The sequence below is a fragment of the Echeneis naucrates genome, chromosome 22 (assembly GCF_900963305.1).
Source record: "Echeneis naucrates chromosome 22, fEcheNa1.1, whole genome shotgun sequence".
In the NCBI taxonomy this organism is placed as follows: domain Eukaryota; kingdom Metazoa; phylum Chordata; class Actinopteri; order Carangiformes; family Echeneidae; genus Echeneis; species Echeneis naucrates.
In genome coordinates, this window is record NC_042532.1 from 16,299,834 (window position 1) to 16,320,952 (window position 21,119).

Sequence of the window (21,119 nt, forward strand, 5' to 3'; positions counted from 1 at the left end):
GGAGTCATCACTCTGTCTGCTTATTAAAAATAAGATGGCGGACCAAACCCATCCGTCATAACTCTGATCACATTGGGTTTTATTGCAGACGTTTGATGTGTGAATACACAAGGAAAAAAAAAAAAAAAAGAAAAAAGTTTTTCCATGTACTTGAGTGTATGTGTGTATACCAGACAGTGCTGGGACAGTATTGCACATACTTCTGTTGTTGTATGATTAAAAAGAGGGTTCACAGGGAGGGGTTCAGCCTTTGATCGTGTATGAAAGACGGTCAGACGTTGGTTAGGAGAGAGGATGGACCAAGGGATGGGAGGAGGGATAACAAAGAAACAGGCACGGGGGCCAAAGTAAGCAGGACCACTGGCAGATCCTATGATCTAACCGGTAACTGCTCTGTGTGTCAGTGTGTGTGTGTGTGTGTCATTGCTCTCTGTCCAACTCCATCTCATGTGTACCTAGTACACAGTAGTCAAAAACATGTTTTCAGTTTGAGTGTGTTGAGATAAGCACACACACACACACACACACACACACACACACACACACACACACACACACACACACACACACACACACACACACACACGCAGCCCTGTTCTACAAATAAAATCCCTGTAACGGACACTCTGCATGGAATGATCTCTCTGCTCCAAATCCTGACTCAGTGCAAAATAATGTTCTTCAAAAGTCAACTCCTCTAAACGAGTGGCCGCCTCAATCCGAATCACGTCCGCAGCTTTGGCCACTTTTTCCTGTCTTAAAATCAACAAATGTCCTTCAAGCTGTATCTATCAACATTTATGTATTAGCAAATGACCATGCAAAGTATGAAATATGTTGCTTCTAATGAAAAGAGAGGGGATTGGCATTGGTTAACAAATAAACTCAAACAACCCCTATGTGGGAATTTAACTGAGACGGTGATCCGAACAGGCTTACAATAACAGAGAGCTGAGGGAAAGGTTGATCAGCTACGCAGCAGCATTCCACTGTTACAGGAACCAGTATGATTTATTTTATTTTTTTTAAATCTGTTCCACTGTCTAACACAATCAAACCGCCCAGCCATGAAGTTTACTTTTGATGATGCCTGTAGTATTCAGACATTTGTTGACACTGTCAGAGAGGTCTTACCATTACAAAATAATACGCTTCAAAGCAGCGAGATCTAAGAGATGGATGTGTTCTGGCCTACAGTGTATTCAGGGGAGTTTCTGATATTCTGGGGGCACAAAATAGAAATTTTGGTCTAACACCTGTTTTTATTGAATACCACTAACTGTGAGAAATCGCAGCAAACTTGTGTATCTGCGTGTGATCGGGGTCTTTGCAGCAGGTTTACGTACTTGTTTGGGTTGTGAGTAAGCAGGTGTCAAAGTCATGACGTTATCGAGTTTGTTTGCGTTTCGTGTCATTGCATGTGCTTTCTTAAGCTGCGTTGCATTGAGCTTTCAGGGCCACCGTCATTTTATTCAATTTTTTTGCAGTTTAACTGAGATGGAATTGAACGTCCTCTGATATAAACAAGCACAATAACCATGGCTGTGTGTTTCTAGAGGTCGGCCTCTACTCGAGGAGAGTCACTGTTATAACTTTATCTCACATTTTCAAATGGTGACATGTCGGAGGTCTGTTAACTCGATTAGGTCTGTCACACACCAGAAGCCAGTGCCCTTGACATTCCTCGCCTCATTCTCAACCACACTGTCACATCTCAGTGCTCTCTTTCATCCCCATGCTCATGCTATCTTGGTCGTGCTAAATCCATTTCATTGTCTGCAACACAGTCTTCTCTCACGCTCAATGTCTCAGTCTAGTTCAGTGGGCGCTTTGTTGACATGAGAGCTCAATAAAGCGCTGACAGCGTAGAAGATAACAAAATTCACTGCCTCTATAGGGAAAAATCACATTGAAATATGGATAGCTGCTCTTTGAGCAAAGCAGTTCTGAATAACAGAAGGAGTTGATGCTTAATTTTGCTCATCTCACCACATGGATAGAAAACTGTTATTACCTGTTGTGTCATTTATACAACCAGACATGAGCTACAGGCTTAACTCAGTTAGACCAAAATTGAAATAAAAGCCAATACACAAAATGTTTCGCAAAGGAATGGATCCAATAGTGAGCCTCTTAGCTAAGACATTTTAGCGTATGACTTATAGTAATATAAAGCGGAGTTACCTGAAAGGTCAGAGGTCACATCAAGATTTCACTACTAGTAATGTATACTATTACTCACTCTAGGGGCGAGTTGGGGATGGGGATGATATTATAGTGCATCTTAACATTACTGGCTTATGTTCTTGGGTTGAAAATTTAAATTTCTGTTAGCCTAAAGCCAAACTGTAGCATCACCTTTGGCAAAAACACAGCCGTGGTTAGTGCTCATTTAAAAGAACATCACCACAGACTGTAAACACGTTTATATCTGCTGTAAAATTGAACACTTTAACAGAGACGTCTGTGGGGATCGACTTGGTTTTGGAGCTGGCCTCAAGTGTTTTTGGCATTTGCATGTTGGCTTCATTTTTCAGCGCTGCACAAGTTGCCACTTCATAGCATCTAAAGGATAATTAATTACATTACTGTTGAAGTTTTTCTGAATTCAAAATGAAAAAAAAGAATGGAACTCACACAAAACAGAAATTAAGTCCAGGAGCAATCGATATTTACTATAAATCTCTCCTGACTCAACAACTAAAAGACAGGATTCACAATTAATTGTGCTCAAATATATTATACGTGTGAGCTTGTGTGCCACATTTAACCCGGTTCACACTCTCGTAGTTGTCCAGAGCTGTGGGAAAATGGCAAAGTGGCACTGATCTCATCAGAGGACTGACCTGTGACTATATGAGGGTGTCAGACTGTTACCACGTTCTCCTTAATGTTTATTATTGAGCACAGAGGAGGAGAGGCTGCTTGCTGACCTCCGGTTCACACACAGACACACACACTCTGACTGATGTTTATTATTCACTGCAGATAGATTGGCAGCTCAACAATAGCAGGGGCAGAGAGCATTGTTCCAATCAATGTGTAATTTTCACCTTTCCCATTGCGAGTGCAGAGCTAGGACATTTTGTGCATTAGCATGCCAGGGACTTCACACAAACACACACACGCACATGCACGCACAAAGTCGAGGCAGCAGCATGCCGTGGTCATCAATAACACCTCTTGTGTTGGATCTTTCCTCTCAGAGAACAATGGCCTGGCCCGGGTTTAACAGAAACAAGTTGCTGTCCCTACGTCACCCTCTCCGTCTCCCTCTTTGTGTTGTCACGGTTGTCAGATATGTGTTCTCTGGAGCGGTTGTGAAATGATAGCAAAGTAGAAGAGAGGAGAAGAGAGGGGATGGAGATTTGTTTTTGTTGATTTTCAATGCAGATCAGTAAACGAGCCTTCCCTTTTCTGCGCTCTCTTGATATTGCAAACATAATATGAATGTGAATAAATAACCGCTCCCTGCAGTGCTTACAATAAATGTCATCTTCGCTCCATCAATAATAGATCTGTGTTCAAACTCGTGGTCATTGAGGATAGGCGCTATATTTTAAGGCCGGTTTGTGAAGTGCAAACACACACAGACACACAAAGATGGGGCTGTTTCCTTTTAAGTGCAGATTTATGTGGTTTCTTGTAGCTGTCTCGCTGCCACGACAACGGGGCTTTGGAAACAATGATTCAGAGAAGCTCTATGGATCATCCAGACTATCACTTCGACAACAGCCAAAATGCCCACTCATCTTTGTGTTTACCCACACAAACAAAAACATGAAGCTTTTTGTCTTCTTTTTTTTTTTTCTCCCCCCATACGAACAGGCCAAATAGACATGAATTTTGCCAATTTGTATTTGGGTCAAAGCTACTGCAACTACTATCAATAATAACCAAGCAAACAATTCATAGTTATGTGTTCCAATTTTCCTGTTTGGCATATAAATAAAGTGTTGGACTGAGGTGAAAACACAGCTCAAAGAGTAGCTTTGGAGCCTGTACATACAAGCCAAATATTTATTCTTATTAAAAGGGTAGCTGGGAGTTTAAAACTATACAGGGATTAGAGGTCTCATGGGAAAACTCCCCTCTCTTCATGACAGGTGCACCCCAGATGTAAAATGCTGGAATGCTAGCAGAGAACATGAAGAGACACGGGGCATTAGAAAAAATAAAGTGGCAAAGTATGAGGGACTTAACACAAATATTACTAAAAGAATGAAGAAATGATTTTTTTTATTATTATTTTAAAATATATTAGGCATGAATGAAATGCATCATAATACCATTATAGAGCTTCTCTGAATCATTAAGATGCTACACCAGAATTATTATTTACCAACAATTCTTCTGCTTAAGTGTCTGTGACATGGAAAGTAGGTTACCCCAAAATTTTACCTTCTCGGCTTTAAAATAACACGCTGCAGGTGTTCCTTATGTTTGTCGTGTGCTGCACAAGTTCACCGCTGACTGTTTTTCTAGATGCTGTGGCACCCTCTGGTGTATGGCAAAAAGAATGTGAGTTTTGTGACGATTCTGGGACAAAAAAAAACAAAACAAAAAACAACAACAACAACAAAAAACGTGAACCAGTTCAGAATCAGTTCAGTACTTGTTGGATCAACATGCTGAAATTTAGAAAAGATAGCCTCCTTAACCCTAACCCTAACCCTAGGGTTGAATGTAGCTCCAAGAGACTTGATAATGAAGGAAATATCAGAAAAGCTGAGACAAACGAAATTGGAAAATCTATACTATGGTATTGCTTCGATATACATCCTCTTTTACTACATATGGTCTTTGTTGTGGACACACACACACAAATTAGGAACATCAGAGCTTAATATAGCAAGAGGTTGAAAACAGTCTGTTCTGCTTCACCATGATGACACTTAAATCATGCTCCTATACCTTCCCTTTTTGAGTCAAAACCACACACACACACACACACACACACACACACACACACACACACACACACCCCTCCCAGCACTCAATTCACAAACACACTAGCACAGAACATATGTGCCACATTACATGATCATCCAGTCAGTCAGGCACACACGTAAAGTGTAACTGAAAGTCAAAATGGCTTTTGCTGTTTTAGAATTGTAGCATTGAAGATACGCACACAAACCACTTCCTGTACACAATTTTAAAAGCATTGTAAAGTAGTCTAGGGAGAAAGATAGCAGTGTATCTTATGATAGACTGATAGATGTATGTGTCATAATGAGTAATTAACACATCATCATTCTTCAGAGTCTACAATCTGAGGCTGCAGTTTGGCTGTTAGTCACTGCTGTTTCATTTCCACACACACAGATAGAACCTCAGCCCATTTCCTCGTGGCTTTCTCCTCCGAGATGAGACAAAACACGAGCAGGCGCACTCACAAAGAGCCTGCAGAAAACAAGGATGTCAAAATCAGAGCGCACTGGAAAGAAAGACATCCTGGGGGTTATTTGTGGAGGGCAGGCAGGCTTTGTCCTCTCATAGCTCCGAACACAATTTCGGTATTTGCCTTTCATCTCTTGGTCTGACTTGAATCCGAGCGCGAATGCAGACGTGCATCTCATCATAAACAGGCAGCGACTTTTCCCGAATTAGCCCTCAGGTCACGATCTCAAGACACTTAACAACCCCACATGCACCAAGGCACCACTAGAAACGAGCACACACAAGCATTGTTTGTTTCTAATGGTTTCCTATTATATAACACACCCAGTGGTCAACTGCATCGTGGGTCAGGCCGTGTTCTGGACAGTGATAAGAGTGGGAGGAGAGCGGTCAGGCACCTGTTCATTAGTATGATAGCATCGCCTAAACATTCCTGCACCGCTCCCAAAACCTCCCTGCAGCTCCATCCGCCTCAACACATCAGCATTAGTAATAAGACAAATAAGGAAAGCATGAAGACACTGCTGAGGACATTTAACATCTTATCTTTCTGTGTCTCATCGTTGTCACTATCATGCAGTTTGTATTCATCATGCCCCAGGTTTTGTGTCACCTCGCATTTTCAACATAACTGTAATATTGTTAACCTATAAAGTCAGTAACAGCTGCAGTAACCCACATAAGGGGAAAATATATCTCATTTTATTTGGAGACATTAAGCATAATTATCTATTCATTATTTTCATTATCTATTCACTTTGAGTCTGTTTCAGTTATTTAGCATCCCTGTAGCCATTTATCATTTTTGTTTACCTTTGTTTTGTTTTTTTAAATCATTTTTATAATTTATTTTTGCTGCGTATCTTCCCATTTTAAAATATGTTATGGAGATGATTCACTTGTTTTTGGACAAATGACTTCAGTAGGAAGTGATAAAAAAAAAAAATCATAAAATGAATGAAGGGGAGCAGTGAACAGTAAACAGTAGTGTTGTTATCCCTCAGCAACAAGAAGTTACCGTCATCTGGTTTGAATAAGGGCCTACCCCATCAGCTCTTCTTTACAGCCATCTCCCAACCTCCTGCTGGAGTCAACCTCCAGATGTCAGACACAACCTTACAAACACATACTTTGTAGGTCGCACATATACAAGGAGGTTCAAAACTGTGCCGGGGGCGTTTGGGGGGGGGGGGGTAGGGGGGCGGGGTGGCAGGTGGCCAGAAACAACATGCTGCATTTGACCAGAGGTCTATCAGAGGCTACTGCTTCACCGATCAAACTCCATTCATCCTGAATATTCTTATTCTCGTGGTGTGTTTCTTTATACTGTATTTGTATACTATTGTATGAATATTATAGTCATTTTGTCACAAGTACTGGAAGAGTTTGATCCATAAAACTCTATATTTTAATCCACTGTACAAAAATCTTTATTCTCCCAAAGTCTGCAGACACAACGATCCAAGCTTTCATTCCCCCTCACTCTAAAATAAGAAATAACCCGTCCAGTCCACATTGTTTGCCCGTGGACTGGTTCAAAGACATGAGAGTGCACCCAGCAGCATGAGTATAAAGGGGATTGTCAGTTAAAATAGAAAGTACGGGCTGTGAGCCACGTTTTTAAATGAACACATCTGTTACCATAACTTATTTTTTTTTTAACGGGCAGAACACTCCTCTGCCCTTCTGCTCTCAATCACATTCTTATACATAGATACAAACACAAAGACTCACTCGGACACAGACTCCAGCAACGTCCCTGCCTTTTCCCAGCCAACTATATGACATTGAATATAACACCGGACGTCCAAACCTTCTAAATCTGGTTCAGTTTTAGCTAATTTATCCCATAATCTGTGATCATTTGAACCCAACTTCAGTTTACACGTGTTCAGTTAATGCGTTTTACATTATTTTAGAATAATTGTGAAATGTGCTGGTTGTCTTCAAAGTCAATTCTGCAGTGTGTGACAATAATTTTACACATTTGGATCTGATAATGCTTACTGATGTAAAATCTCAAAATCACCAGAAGTAACGGTTAACGATTCATCTTGATGACGACATGAATTCCGTAATCATCTGAGAAGCATGAATTTCTGTGCAGGCTATCCATCCAATAGTTGTTTGGATGTAGTCGGTGTAACATTTAGACTCCCCCTTGTACACCCACAACGCACACATACAGAAACCTTCCCTACTGCTCCTCTCTCAGTGGGACTGAACACATGAAAGGAAGACAAAGCGCTAAGACGAGACGAAATACTTTTTCTCCCAATTTTCTCTCTCTTTCTACGCCTCCCTTCAAAATCTGGATTCAATAACTACACTGATCTTCAAAAACCCCACAAGCACCGGCGACACGGATGCATATTCAAACCCCAAAAACCACGTGGTCGCCCAATCATCCGTCATACAGATGGCCTCCAGCAGACTTGAAAACAATGAAAACATGCTGGCAAGCCTGGCAATGTTAGAAGTTTAGCTGTTTCTTATACAACTGATTAACAGGATTGATGTCTGTGCCGTGACAGCTGTGGCCAAAATGTAAGATGCTCATGTCTGCCATGTGTCATATCACCATGTTCTCATAGGTATATTTACATTCCAAGGACCGTACACAAATCCAGTCATAATGCAGTTACATGTGGGAGTGATAAGAAACTCAAACTGAATAAAGTAGCTCGCTGTTACTTAACTTTAAAAAAAAAAAAAAAAAAAAAAAAACACAAGCACAGTTAATCCCATAACAGTTTGAATAAAAGCACACAGTTCACGGTAACTCTTTGATCTAATGTCTCTCTCAATCTCATGCTGTTCCGAGACATAGGTCCTGCGGTTACATAAGGGCCTTGCTCTACACCCAGCTCTGCCCGATGTTGATGTATGCAGCCTACATACGAGCAGTGTTTTCCCTGGCTCACAAGAGAAGCCCTTGGCCGCGAGGCGATATCAAATCTCCAGTCAATCCAAACCGGTTCATCTCCTCCAAACATCAGCCAGGAATCCAGCAGCTTCGTCGTCTGGATAAACTTTGATGGAATGACCCATAAAACCTCCACAATCCCCGCTTCACTCCATCCTCTGCACCATGAAAGAGTTCAGCAGATCCCAGGTTAACGCTCGTGATGTTTTTCTGTAATGGCTCTGAAGAGGCATTAATGGGTTTTGGAGCCTGCAGGAACTGCAGGGTGACGTAGATGTGAGAGTTTGTCAAAACTTTCCTCAATCCAAATTATGATACAATCAGATCAGAAGCTGGTGCCTGAGACTTATCATTGACACACTAATCAGCATGTCATAATGGGGATCCCGCTAGCAAATCATTATCAGTCTCTCTCAGATCACCTGATGATGTAGGTTAGGTGGATGGGTAGAAAACCTCAACTTTGAAAAGTGATATTTCACTGCCACCTACTGGCCAGTTGAGATAAAGCTTCTTTGGGAAGCAAACATCTGGGCGAAGATTATTTAAGTGCAAGTATAAATATACTTGTTGGCCGCACACGAACCAAAACACAACTTACAGTTACAAGAAGACAAGGTCCGATGAACTGTCTATACAACAGACAATCCTGAACCTTTGAACATTTTCAGAAGAGCAGCTAAAAAGGCATCACTGATACCCAGAGGGGGCGAACTCTCCCTGAACCCACACCTTTACACTGCATGTAAAAGTCATTTTCTCTTTCTTTGATGATGCAATACCCAAGCACATTAGAGATTCTGCTTCCTATGATCCTGTCTTGTGTTATTTCATCTTGACAAGTTTTGAATTTCCTGACAATCTTTGCGTACTTGCCAGCAGCAGTGTCACACTGAGGTCTGACTAATAGAGAACAAATGATGTGACGGGGGTGGGGGGTGTCCCAACAAATAAAACGGAAGAGGGCAGGTAAAACAAATAAAAAGAAGTATGTTGCAATGCATATAAATAAGAGAAAACACCTGATGCCTTTAAGCCATCGATTTATTTTGTCCGAACAATACAATGTGGGGTTAATACAGCAGCCATATATTGGTTAGAATGGAGAAAAGTGAATCTTTTGGATCTGTGCCTTCCAGAAGTTTATCTTCATGTGAATATGTGAGAAGAGACTAAATGACTTATTCCCTGTTTTAATGCTTATATTACACTGTATCCGTACTGTGAACGTACACTTAATGAGGAAATGTGAAGCAGACAATATCATAAAGGAATCAAAATGAAAGCCGTGTTAATCTCATTTATAATCCTCACTACTGACTTCAAAAAAAAAAAAATGGAGCCCACTCCACTCAGAGCCCTGAGAAAATCTACCCTCACGACACCGATATCAGTCACTTTGCACTGAAATCTCATGCAGACACAGATCTTAGATCAGTACATGCAGCCAGCAAAGAGAGAGTCATGTGTAAACATTTTCTCAAAGGAAATCAGAGGTCAGTCCGGTAACCTGTCTCCACGTGAGACACATTTCAGACAGTTTAAAGGTAGAGCATCATTGCCAAGATGGGTGGATGCTATTTATTCCACATCAGAGTAATCTACTTATAAGTAAGCTGAGATGGAATATGAATATTTTCACAAAGACATCTACCATCAATATTTATTTTCACCATTTATGAGATATGGCTTATTTTAAGTCTACGCAATGTAGAAAAATAATCTTGGTTTTACAGGCATAATGCCATGCTTACACTTAAAATAATGGATGGAGCGCTATGCCACGGTGTGTGGCAGCTCACCGGCTAAATTAGAGCTACTTTTGTATGGCTTTGTTGACTGCCGCTAAACATCAACTGCTGCAATTTGCATACGACCACTTTTGTCGTCCACACATTCTTCAGGTTCATTACTCCCTGAGAACGATAGAATCTGTTTGACGGGCCAGAGATAAGGTTGTGAATAGGACTTAAAGTTGCCTTGCATGTGTCCCCATTTGCCACAGAACAATTGACCAAACCATACAAAAAAGCCTGCAGGGAACAACGAAATGCACATTTCAATTACACCGCTACTTTTAGAGTTTTTATGTACTCTAAGATGTTGTTTTTTCTCCCTTGTGCCTCAAGAAATGAACTAATGTGACATATACCTTTAGCACATCAATACGCCAGAGACATTCCAGTGGCTTCAATCTTTGGTTTTTTTCAATTCCAAGTGCTGCTATTGTGCTGTGTTGTACCAAAAGCAAAAATATAGATGGCTAGGAGAAAAGGCAAGAGTAGGAAGCCACTGTTCAAAGACCACAGCTCGTAACATTATTATTAAAGGAAAACACCACACAGTCAATAATGCTGGAATATTAAAAAACAAAAGTAACATTTGATACACAGTACAACACCCAGTGGATGATTTCAGTGCCTTGAGAGAGTTAAATATACTTTATACTTTAGGTGAGCTGAAATTAGAACAAAAATAACAGACCAGCTGCTGCCCTACAAAAAAGGCAAAAAGCTTAAACACAGAACCGAATATCAACATTACAATCACCGTGTTCACGAGCATTTAAGTAATCAGATTATTGTCAGCCTTTGAAAAGAACCTGATCCGTTAAATGTCATGTCTTACCAGCTGTACAGGGTTAAGGGATTTCTGCTGGAGAAATCAAATTGTGCAGAGAGTGGAAAGGTCATATAACTTACGAGAGTGCATTCTTGTACTCTAAATCAGAATAAAGCTAAGCAATTAAACAAATCAACGAAATCAAACCAACGTTCGGGCTGCCGTGCTTCAAGGATATCAGTAATATAGTCAAAATATTAATTTTATGATAGGAGGTGGGGGGTGGCAAAAAAAAAAAAAAAAAACTACCCGCATGTAAATGCAGAATCAACTTCAGCCATGTTAATGCGGTGTATGCGCCATTAGGCTGCAATTTCTACATCTATCTTAGACCAACTCTGCCTGCCTGCCAGGATCATATAAGACACACGGTGTCTTGCTTTCACTACTGAGTGCTGAGAAGCATCGGTATCTTTAGCACTGTAATAATGCACGATTCATTTCATCATTGAAATTAAAGTGACAAGAGAGAATTGTGGATTTAATTTATCATTAAGTAAATGTTGATTGCATAGTGTAATAGCTAATAAATAAATTCCATTATACACATACATTGTGAAGATTTGTTTCTTAGAACGTCGGCTACAAACTACAAATTCATCGATTTAATGGATTCATCATCCAGTCCTAACACAAAGAGTACAGTTCTTCTGTTTTATCTGGTAGCAAAAATTTTGGTTGTTGGAACAAGGAGAATAACTGCAGAAACTCAGCGAGACAAAAAAGAAAAAGAGCCGTGCCGTCAGAGGACGTAGAGAAGAGTGAACTTTCGACAGACATTCAGTCCTCGTGCACACACACATGTTGGAGGTCGGAGGGATTTGTTATCATAGTAGCTATAGCCAGTACGACTATGGAGAGAGCTCAAAGGTGAGTTCAAAACAAGCAGTCAGATAACACTGCTTTTACTAAGTAACCTGCCTACTTATCACACAAGCAGCTGAGGCTTGCTAGTTTAAACCAGAATTCCTATGGCTGGGGGGGGAGTGATCTATTACCTCTTAAAACCTCTTAAAACTTCAAAAACAAAACATTTTAATACTGCAATGGTTAAGGTTTTCAATGTTTTCTTCCCCAAAATAATTTTCTATACATCTTTCAGCTCATTAAGGCCTCAAGTGAAAGGAAAAACTTTTATAGCATCGAGTGGAAAATGGTTCCACCCAACCATCCCTGTACAGCTTCAGAGGAGCTGACACTGCAGAGTTCCCAGCTAGAAAAAGGCTGAACAGATTGAAAGGAGGCTAGAAAAGCTTACACAAGATCTGCAATTGAACCAAAAAGTGAATTACATTGCATACATTTATAAGTGCTACTGCAAATTCATACTTGAAGTCACAAGCATGCAAATGCATGTGGACAGATGGGCGAATCCAGCTGTTAGTGAAGTTATGTTTGTATGTTCTCTGAATTGTGCACCAAGTCATTCTGGAGTTTACTTCAACTATAAGGTCAGTTGGAGATCAAATCGTTTTGGGGAAAATTTTAAATCAGGCATCTTCACTGTAAACTCAACATTTAAATGTGCATTAAAAGATAATATACTCAGTGGAAAAAAGCATATCACCCACAATAACAAATGTTATGAATTGCTGGAATAGTCTAAGGAATTCCTGGAATAATATCAGTACCCTTGAAGAAGCTGAGCAGGTCCAGTTTTCCGGTTTTTCTTTGGATCAGAAAGGGAAACTGGCAGCGATGGGGAGTGAAGGTCAGTAGCTTTGGTGAGGCTTGAATCCCGTAATGGAGGATAAGAACGTGAAGTCTTCAGCATTGTGCTGGACTTATTAGGAAGTCATGTTTTTGATGCCAATCACGTGCTCTTCATCCATGGCTTTCATGACAGAGACCTGAAAGAGGAAGAGAAATACAAGATCTTATACATCTATCCTACATTACTTTGTTTTCTGCAAAGTAATTGCTTCGCCTAGCATAGCTTGCTAAATTGACTTGCTGAGAGATAGCCATCTGTAGGGCATTATTAAAGAGGTCATTTTAAATTCACACTAATATTTTGTTGGCTGACAAAAGAAAAAAAAAGCTAAGCACAAACTGCTAAGACTCGCTGTGCCTTGGGCTGTCAGAATATGAGACTTGCATGATAACAGATTTTCACAGTGAAATAATGCTTTCATCCAAAAAAAATAAATAAATAAAATAAAAAAAATAGCAGGTAATTAAAAGCTTTTTTTTTATTGTTTCAACTCCAATAAAACTGGGGGGGAAAGAATTTTTTTTTTTTTTTCTGCGAAGCATAGTAAATCAATCTAATAGTGCTGTGTGCATATAGTAGTCGACCACAACAAACACAAAACCACAAAGTGATGATGGGCCACTACCATTAAGAGTTTATTTTTCCAGGTTTAGCAGCAGAACTCACCATAAGCTGTTCCTCAATGGCAAACCTCTTCTCCAGTTCTTTGCCCAAATCACCATCGGGGACTTTGAGGTCATCTCGAGTATCTGCGTTGTCATTCATTAGTGATAAGAAACCATCTATAGAGATATCCATTACCTAAATGTGCAAACCACCAAGATAACCATTGCAAAAAAGAAGGAAGAAAAGTAGAGTCAAATAATGGATAACCAGAGCCACTACATCCAATCTGAGGTGGAATGTCATACCAAAGCAACAGAGCAATGCAGCAAAGGCTCCATCCCATTTCAGAGTTCAGAGTTCAACCCTCATCCTAAGCCTTGGGAACAACTAAAACATTGTGTGGCGTGCTCATCCACATGGTGCAACTCAACTCACTCTCAGTGGCACAGATTCCTTTTTGCACAAAAGATACCAGCCCCACAAAGAAATGTTGACGTCATCTTCGGTGCAACAAATGCATCATCAGTAGAGCATATGAAAGACATATCGCAAGAACTTACTATATAGTCTTTCCTTGAGACATTTGGGACATCCATGTTATGGGTGGATGGACAGATATCTTCCAGCTTCTTCTGAGTAAAGATGTCAAGTCCAATAAGGTGAACCTAAGAGAACAACATCACTGATGAGATTTTACCTTGGGCCAAGCAGGCATTGGATATTACTTGTAAAACATGACAGTGAATCATGAATGTAACAAAAGGGTTAGATAAAAAATAAAATAAAATAAAAAATAAAATGCATGCAACGCTTTTACCTTAGCATGCCCATGCTTTCCAGTCTTAGAGGTAGACATGTCGACAATTTTACAGGGACGCCCTTTGAGCATGACATAACCGTTCTTCCTCAGGGATGAGCACTGCATGGGGTATGTTGCAGAGGCCCCGGAGTCGGCCCTGGTGAAATCGTCATCTGCCATAATCAGCTGGATCTTCTGTCACCCAGATGGGCAAAAAGAACAACAAGATCAACAACATAAACATGTCATGAACAGATTTTAAAGATGCAAGGTTTTATTTATCTATTTTTTTTTTTATTAGCTGGTGAGAGTCTCATCGTGTACAGCTTATGAATAGGAAGTATAAGAAACACCAGCAGGACTGACGAATACGTTGTATCACAGAGAAGCTAGAAAGAAAATCCTCAATCAGTAACTTCCTTTTTTTTTTTTTTTTTAAATTTACCATAAATGCTTAAACATCAATACACAGAGAGCTGAGTTGGAGATGTCAGCTCCAGTCTGGGTTAAAATACATCCTCCCCTTCTAAGGATCACACTACCAAGATTAAAAAAGCATGCAGTGTTTTTCCATTTTTAACCATCCATTTTCCACCAGGCTACCCAACCTTAGCTTATAATGCTGCCCTATCATCCCTCTCCATTTTGCTACCTTCCACAAATGGAGATCTGCTGAATGTCAGTATCCTTCACTGTGACTGAAGTTGGCAGCTTTCTTAGCAAAATGCCCCTCCGGCTGTGCAGAAAAGACGAGCAGCTTTAAGACAGCCACTTAGCTCACTTCCTCGCTAGCAGATGAGTTAGCACGGCTGCTAACGATGCTAGCTTTGAGCTAATGCTAACCTCTCGACCCCCCCCAGAACGGCTCATCGCTGACCGGTCGGGTCGGCGACGAGCTGCCGGGGAGGACAAGCTTCCTCGGTGGGTGAAAAGATTTAAAAAAAAAAAAAAAAAAAAAAGGGGTTATCTCCGCGGCGTTATAGCTTACCGTGAGTCTTTTACAACAACAATACAACTACAACAACAACAACAAAAACAAAAAACAAAGCATGGAAAGTCAGCCCGCATGCGCGGAGGGTTTCATACCGCAGGAGGAGCAGCGAGGGGCGGGTGGGTGAGTGAGAGAGCACCGCTGCACCATCCGCCCCATTCAGAGGCGATTTATGAGGTTTTATTTACCTAACGAGCTGCATCTGCACTGTATTATTTTAACATCTCATCTACTAAAGTTATATGACAATGTGTAGTTACTCTTTTGCGGATTTAAACTTGATGATATTTCATTTCTTTCTTTCTTTCTTTTTGTGCCAATTTTAAGACGTAAATTATAGCATATACAATAGTAAAACGTGCAGCTGCTTCTATTATACTTTTACAAATTTATTCTGGTAGTTAAAGATGTTAAAATGCATTTTTTTTTTTTAATGCAGTGAGCCATTGGTGTTTGACTGAAGTACAGAATTTGAAGGGCAAAACATATTTCTGTGTACTTTTTAACCTTTGCTGAAACTCATCAGCTGGCTTTGAATGAATTCTTCCATTTTACTCTGAACAAGAGCAAACAGCTTTTATTAGACATTTAGGCAGTTTGTTTTCAGGTTTTTCTTTGCACACATACCAGCAGAAGACAAAACAACTGATATATTTTCTTGCATTGTATCAAGGCTGCATTGGTCTTGAATTAGTCCTTGAGAGTTGTTGGGAGCTGTGTAGGAATGAATGTGTCCCGGAGTCAAAATAATAGTCCGGAAAGAATGAATTCTCACTCACTCGGACCCTCAGAAAGCAGGAAAAATGTTCTTTCTTGGAGAGTCCACCTTGACACCCATTAGTGAAGTAAATCCATGGGCATTTAATATGTGACAAGCAAATATACTAAAGCTTCATACATTACTTACTCTTCTTGTTGAGGTTTTAGAAATGTAAACACAGCCTACTCATTTCCAAGCTATATTCACTACACTGTGATTTTTCAATGCATTTCAGTGGAAAACCAGTGGTGTCTTATGTTGGCCACTTGGTGGCAATAACTAACGGGAAATGTGTCTCCCCTTTCCTGCCGTGCAGATTGCACCCACCAGGAGACTATTTATTGAAAGGAGCTGCCTGCATTTGGTTGAAGTAACATTATAAGAGAAGCAATCAGTAAAAGTGAATGAAGTGAAGCTCCAAGGTTATGCAATAGGTTATTATCAGCATGAGGAATTTGTGTAAAAAAAAAAAAGAAGAAAAAAACCCAAACAAAGCACACAGAAGTGTTTTTTTTCCACTAAGTAATCCTCACAACACTAAAAAGGATGAATATGAATCAATACTGGCACAAGGACACAAACACACAGCTGTTGGTTTATGCGTCTGTGGATGTTTTGAGCTGCTGCAGTTCACAATTATCTTTTGGGGTCTGTGCCGGCTTTTTCCTTCCCTTTTGGAAGATAGCAGCAATCTCCTCAAAGGTTTTGCCCTTGGTCTCAGGAACCCGAAAGTAAGTAAACACAGTGAAAATGAGAAGCAGCACAGCAAAAAGGATGAACACATATGAATTCAGCCAAGCCTGGAAAAAATGACAGAGAATCAAATTAAAATGTAATTTAAAAAAAAGAAAGAAAGAAAAGGCGTGTGTTGGTTCACATGCGTACCTGTATATACGGGAAGGTCATGCCTACGATGAAGTTGCTGGTCCAGTTGCAGAAGCCAGCAAGAGCAATGGCTGCAGGCCGAGGTCCCTGGCTGAACAGTTCAGCCACTATGAACCATGGAATTGGACCGGGGCCAATTTCAAAGAAGCTCACAAAGAGGAAGATAGCTGACATGCTAACGTAGCTCATCCAGGAAAAATTATTCTGGAAGGCAGAGTGCATTCATTGGTCAACAGAGTCTGACTTGACCCGTCCCTTCAAATACTTTTGAAGAAAAGATGAAATGGTGAAATGCAGTGGTTGCAGGTTTTTGAAAAGGTAATAAATATTTCTTCTTAAAATTCATAAGCAAGCTTTCTGCATCTCAGCAAATGACACTGAGGCTGGTGGATCGTGATTGGGCAGCCCCAGTTCAGGCTAAAGCTCTGACAGCTGACAGAACAAACCTGAAATTGTAGGCCGACTGTCATGGCGATTGCACAGAGGCACATTCCTCCAAGACCAACGAGAGTCAGAGTGCGCCTGCCCGCCTTGTCGACCAGCGCAACCTAGAAAAGCACCAGCACATCTAAATGTGTTATGTCTGCATGTGTGCTTTGCATATGTCTGTGTGAGTAGGATTTGTGTAGCTGCTTACAGACACCATTGTGAAGATCGTGTTAATGGCTCCGACTCCTATAGTGGCGTAGACTGGCTGAGCGACACCAGCCATAGTGAAGATAGCAGTTGAGTAATAAAAAATCTTGAAGACAAAAAAAAAAAAGAAAAATTCCCATTAAAGAATAAATAAATAATTTGGATGTTTGCTCAGGGATGTGTTATATGTTACTACATTTTTTTGTTGTGAAGCAAAATTTAGCCACTTGTTCATACTGACAGGGTGCATGCCTTCCATGTCAGCCATCAGTCAGCTGAATGGAGGACAGGGGAAGGCTGATTTGAAATTCATTAGCCACTCACCGCGTTGATGCCAGACAACTGTTGGGAGAGGTGCATCATCAGTGCGACAAACAGCTGCTTTCTGTACACAGAGGAACAGATCTTCAAGGGAATACAGAACAAACATCATCACTGCAGTGGTTTTTAAAAGTGCACGACCCGAATGTGCATACGTTTTTGTAAACGGCCCATGAGCGCATTTCTTGCCTTTAAACTAGGATATACCTGAAAATCTGTTATCATTGTGAGTACACGTGGATTTGTTTCAGCATCTGCCATCGTGTGTGAAATTTGCATTTTATCATTTGCTAGGTCAGAAAGAATTTCTCATTAATGAAGATATTAGATGATTTATCAAACTAATGATTTAACATTATTTGTCGCTGAGGCATGACTTTGGTTGCTGATCTGTTTAGACAGTTCAGAGGGTGGCTCTGTCCGCCCTGAGAAGGAATGTAATGCTGCATCTATCGTGACTCCCCTGGACTGTTATAGTGTAACACGGATAATCTGGTAGATTATTACGATTATACAGTAAATTAGCCGCGACATTTTTAAATAAAAAACATTCAGTGGTCTCCAAAAGTTGGTTCTGGTATAGTTTAAGTAAGATGAAAAAAAGCAAACAAACAAACTTGTTATCTTTTCAAGACCTACCAACGAAAGAATGGAGATCTTGGGCTCTTTCGCTGCTTCCTCTTTCTCCCTCCGCATCTCCTCCAGATCAGAAGTTTCATCATATGACCCCTTCAGACGATACAGACCTGCAATACAACAAGGAAAAGATGACAGGAGACAAATGGCTTTATTAATGACTTATTTGGAATAATTTTCAGTCCCTTTCCTGCGATGAATGCGGCACTCATTTGATGAAAAATGCTTCACTAAAATATTTTTTGCTGTATAGGTATATTTTCTATAAGCACATCTAACTGCTCCTTCGCTTAGCTCCAGTAATTTCATGTTTTGACATTTTAGGTTTTCCAGTGATTATAAAAAGCAGATGTGTCCTAGCTAAGCTTACCCTTACTGACTTTAGCTTTACATTTAGCACACAGACATGACAGAGGTATTGCCTGAAGAAAAAGCAAATGAGTGTATATCAAAAAAACTGTGGTGAATTTTCCAGATTAGACTAGATTTTTTTCCAAATAAATGAGCAGCTGATGTACAAAGACGAGAAGACTAACAAGAGAGGGAGTTAGTTGTGCGTGATTCTTACTTTTTTTAGCCTCTTGTTCCTTGTTCAAGAGAATATAAAGGTACCGCGGGCTCTCTGGGCAAAGAGGCAGCAACAGCGATTGTAATATTGCCGGTGCTCCAGACAGAGCAAGTAAAAGTGGCCACATGTCATCGTTACCAAGTACAAAGTCCAAGCCTAACACCTAAAGCCACATCCAGAAACACACATATACAGACACTTTAAGTTATATCTTTGCAGTGTTTTCAAGCAAATATGCTGGTAAGCGTGTTTATGTGAGAGCACCTCACCTGGCTGATTAGGATGCCGGTGACAATAGCCAGCTGGTGTAATGTTCCCAAAGCCCCCCTGTAAGCCTTGGGCGCAATCTCTCCAATGTACATAGGTACTAATCCAGATGCCAACCCTGAAACAAACACATCACAAGTTAACCGACTTCTATCCAGGGCAACATTCGTAATGATTTATGAAGCCAACTGGTCTTTTTCATTGTATAGCGCCCATAAAAAATGGCATTTCCATTTAAATGATGCGAGTATCCACCGAAGGTTAGAATATGTGCTTTACTCTACCGCAGTAAAAGCCCATAACAGCCCGGCCTGAGATGACCATAATGTGAGGTTTCCACATTCTGCAAAGACCCATCAGCAGTCCGCCGGCTATAGCCAGAACATTGACCATTAACATGCCTTTAACCCTACAAGACAGGTACAGAGAGAAGGGTGACAGAAGCAGATACGGTGAAGGAAGGATAATAGACGTGGTTGTGTGTGGAACTCTATATTGATCCGTTGATTTATCCTTCCTTTCTCACCTTCCTTTCAGGTCTCCCACAAATCCCACCATGAAGGAGGATAACATGCCACCAACGGAGAAGATTGCTACTGACAGTGACCAGTACATGATCACATCGGGGTGTTTTCCCGGGCTTAGGAGCTCGTCATCTTCCTCTGTGGTGTTTTCTGAAAGGATGGCCATCCTGTCTGACCAAATCCCCAGGGCACGGCCATAATGCCTTTCAATGACCTGTGACACAGGCATGTTTACTGCTCATGAACTACAGCTGCACCGCAACAACGCTGTTTTCAAGGAGGACCTTGTTTGCAGGAGCAATTTAAAAAATAAATAAAAAAAAAATTTAAAATCACAATACCATCTGACAGTAACTAAAAAGGAAAACATCTTCATCAGGTTTATCCATGGTGAGCACAGCGGCCTTTGAAAATAGGGAACGAAATTGTGCCAACTGTGCCAGCAGCTTGCAGCAAAGACACACATCTGTATGTGCTACGTTCTCACTCAAAGTGCTACTCATTACAGGAGATTTCCGTCAGCTGGCAGAGATTCAGGCAAAAACTATTCATGGACGGCTACACAAGAAAAATATGAAGGGAATGTGATTTTTCACGCCTCCAGGAAAAGGTAAGCCTGTTCATTGGTCTCTCATTATGTTGTATTCTCTCTAGTACCGCAGTGTGCGTCTCAAGGTGAGAATAGGGAGGAATAATGTTATTTAGGCTTTTGAGTCTCCAAGCAATCAGTATTCTGAGGGGATTTAGCTTACCTTCTGTGGAGCATTGATGACTCCAAGACTGTAGCCATACTGCAGGGACCCCAAAACTGCAGTAAACACAGCCACAGCCAGCGTACTCGTTAGCTGCTGTAGGGGCGAAAGTAAGCCAAAGATAAGGACACTCTCAAACAAACACATGTGGTTACGCAAACTGACAATTAAAAATGCACATGCATACACGAGCAAGGACACACGTGTGTGTGAACATTCACTCAGCTGTGTTCCCATAGTTCAGTCCCAAATTAAAGTGCAATTAGTTCGGCAGAAAATGTACAGAAGTTACACAAGAATAAAATAAAATGTTTTGACTGAGATCCTGACATAGCAGATGCATCAGAAATAAGTCAATGGGGACAGATGCATAACAACCGATGAGCCTCTCAGAGGGCTCAAAGTTTAATATCTTATCAATTTTCTTTATCTGTAGATATATTTGATGTCTGTAGATATTTACATCTAATCACAATTTTATACAGCAAATCCAAAGAATGTATTTGCCGAGGATTTTCTTACCTTTCCAGAGTCCATGACGGGTCCACAGTGTCAGGCAGGAGGTAATGATCAATGAACCTACATGCTTCATCACGCCGTGTCCACTCACTAATTGACAAACATGTTTGCCCACATGCACGTGAAACACACACACACACACAGAGAGAGAGAGAGAGAGAGAGAGAGAGAGAGAGAGAGAGAGAGATAC

At 40.7% G+C, this 21,119-nt stretch overlaps 2 protein-coding genes across 6 annotated transcripts; both read right to left on the reverse strand.

Moving 5' to 3' along the window:
- Positions 1–9,377: 9,377 nt before the first annotated feature.
- Positions 9,378–15,179, reverse strand: eif5a2 (eukaryotic translation initiation factor 5A2). Of its 4 annotated transcripts, none has more exons than XM_029493718.1 (5): positions 15,157–15,179; positions 14,089–14,265; positions 13,832–13,936; positions 13,332–13,466; positions 9,378–12,801 (listed from the first exon to the last, which is right to left on the reverse strand). In XM_029493718.1, exons 2-5 carry the CDS (start codon positions 14,248–14,250, stop codon positions 12,739–12,741), a joined length of 465 nt encoding a protein of 154 aa, XP_029349578.1. In that variant the 5' UTR covers positions 14,251–14,265; positions 15,157–15,179; the 3' UTR covers positions 9,378–12,738. The 4 variants fall into 4 exon arrangements, with proteins under 4 accessions (XP_029349578.1, XP_029349577.1, XP_029349579.1 ...); XM_029493717.1 differs by lacking the exon at positions 15,157–15,179 and adding an exon at positions 15,059–15,116; XM_029493719.1 differs by lacking the exon at positions 15,157–15,179 and adding an exon at positions 14,723–14,908 and having other exon boundaries at positions 14,089–14,262.
- A 1,238-nt stretch (positions 15,180–16,417) lies between these two features.
- slc2a2 (solute carrier family 2 member 2) lies at positions 16,418–20,947 on the reverse strand. 2 transcript variants are annotated; one of them, XM_029493337.1, is made up of 12 exons: positions 20,933–20,947; positions 20,411–20,503; positions 19,661–19,872; positions 19,419–19,543; positions 19,137–19,252; positions 18,868–19,030; positions 18,303–18,409; positions 17,667–17,747; positions 17,344–17,448; positions 17,153–17,254; positions 16,707–16,910; positions 16,418–16,621 (listed from the first exon to the last, which is right to left on the reverse strand). In XM_029493337.1, exons 1-12 carry the CDS (start codon positions 20,945–20,947, stop codon positions 16,418–16,420), a joined length of 1,527 nt encoding a protein of 508 aa, XP_029349197.1. The 2 variants fall into 2 exon arrangements, with proteins under 2 accessions (XP_029349197.1, XP_029349196.1); XM_029493336.1 differs by having other exon boundaries at positions 20,411–20,506.
- Between the last annotated feature and the right edge of the window lie 172 nt (positions 20,948–21,119).

What these genes read in the sequence shown, in the direction of transcription:
- eif5a2 (XM_029493718.1), bottom strand. Translation starts at nt 14,250, where the DNA reads ATGGCAGATGACGATTTCACCAGGGCCGACTCCGGGGCCTCTGCAACA. An exon ending in GAAAGCATGGGCATGCTAAG is followed by an intron (nt 13,937 to 14,088) that starts GTAAAAGCGTTG and finishes TTGTTCTCTTAG; the next exon opens with GTTCACCTTATTGGACTTGA. An exon ending in CCATTGAGGAACAGCTTATG is followed by an intron (nt 12,802 to 13,331) that starts GTGAGTTCTGCT and finishes TTCCTCTTTCAG; the next exon opens with GTCTCTGTCATGAAAGCCAT.
- slc2a2 (XM_029493336.1), bottom strand. An exon ending in GTGGGAGACCTGAAAGGAAG is followed by an intron (nt 19,544 to 19,660) that starts GTGAGAAAGGAA and finishes CCTGTCTTGTAG; the next exon opens with GGTTAAAGGCATGTTAATGG. An exon ending in TGTTATGGGCTTTTACTGCG is followed by an intron (nt 19,253 to 19,418) that starts GTAGAGTAAAGC and finishes TGTTTGTTTCAG; the next exon opens with GGTTGGCATCTGGATTAGTA.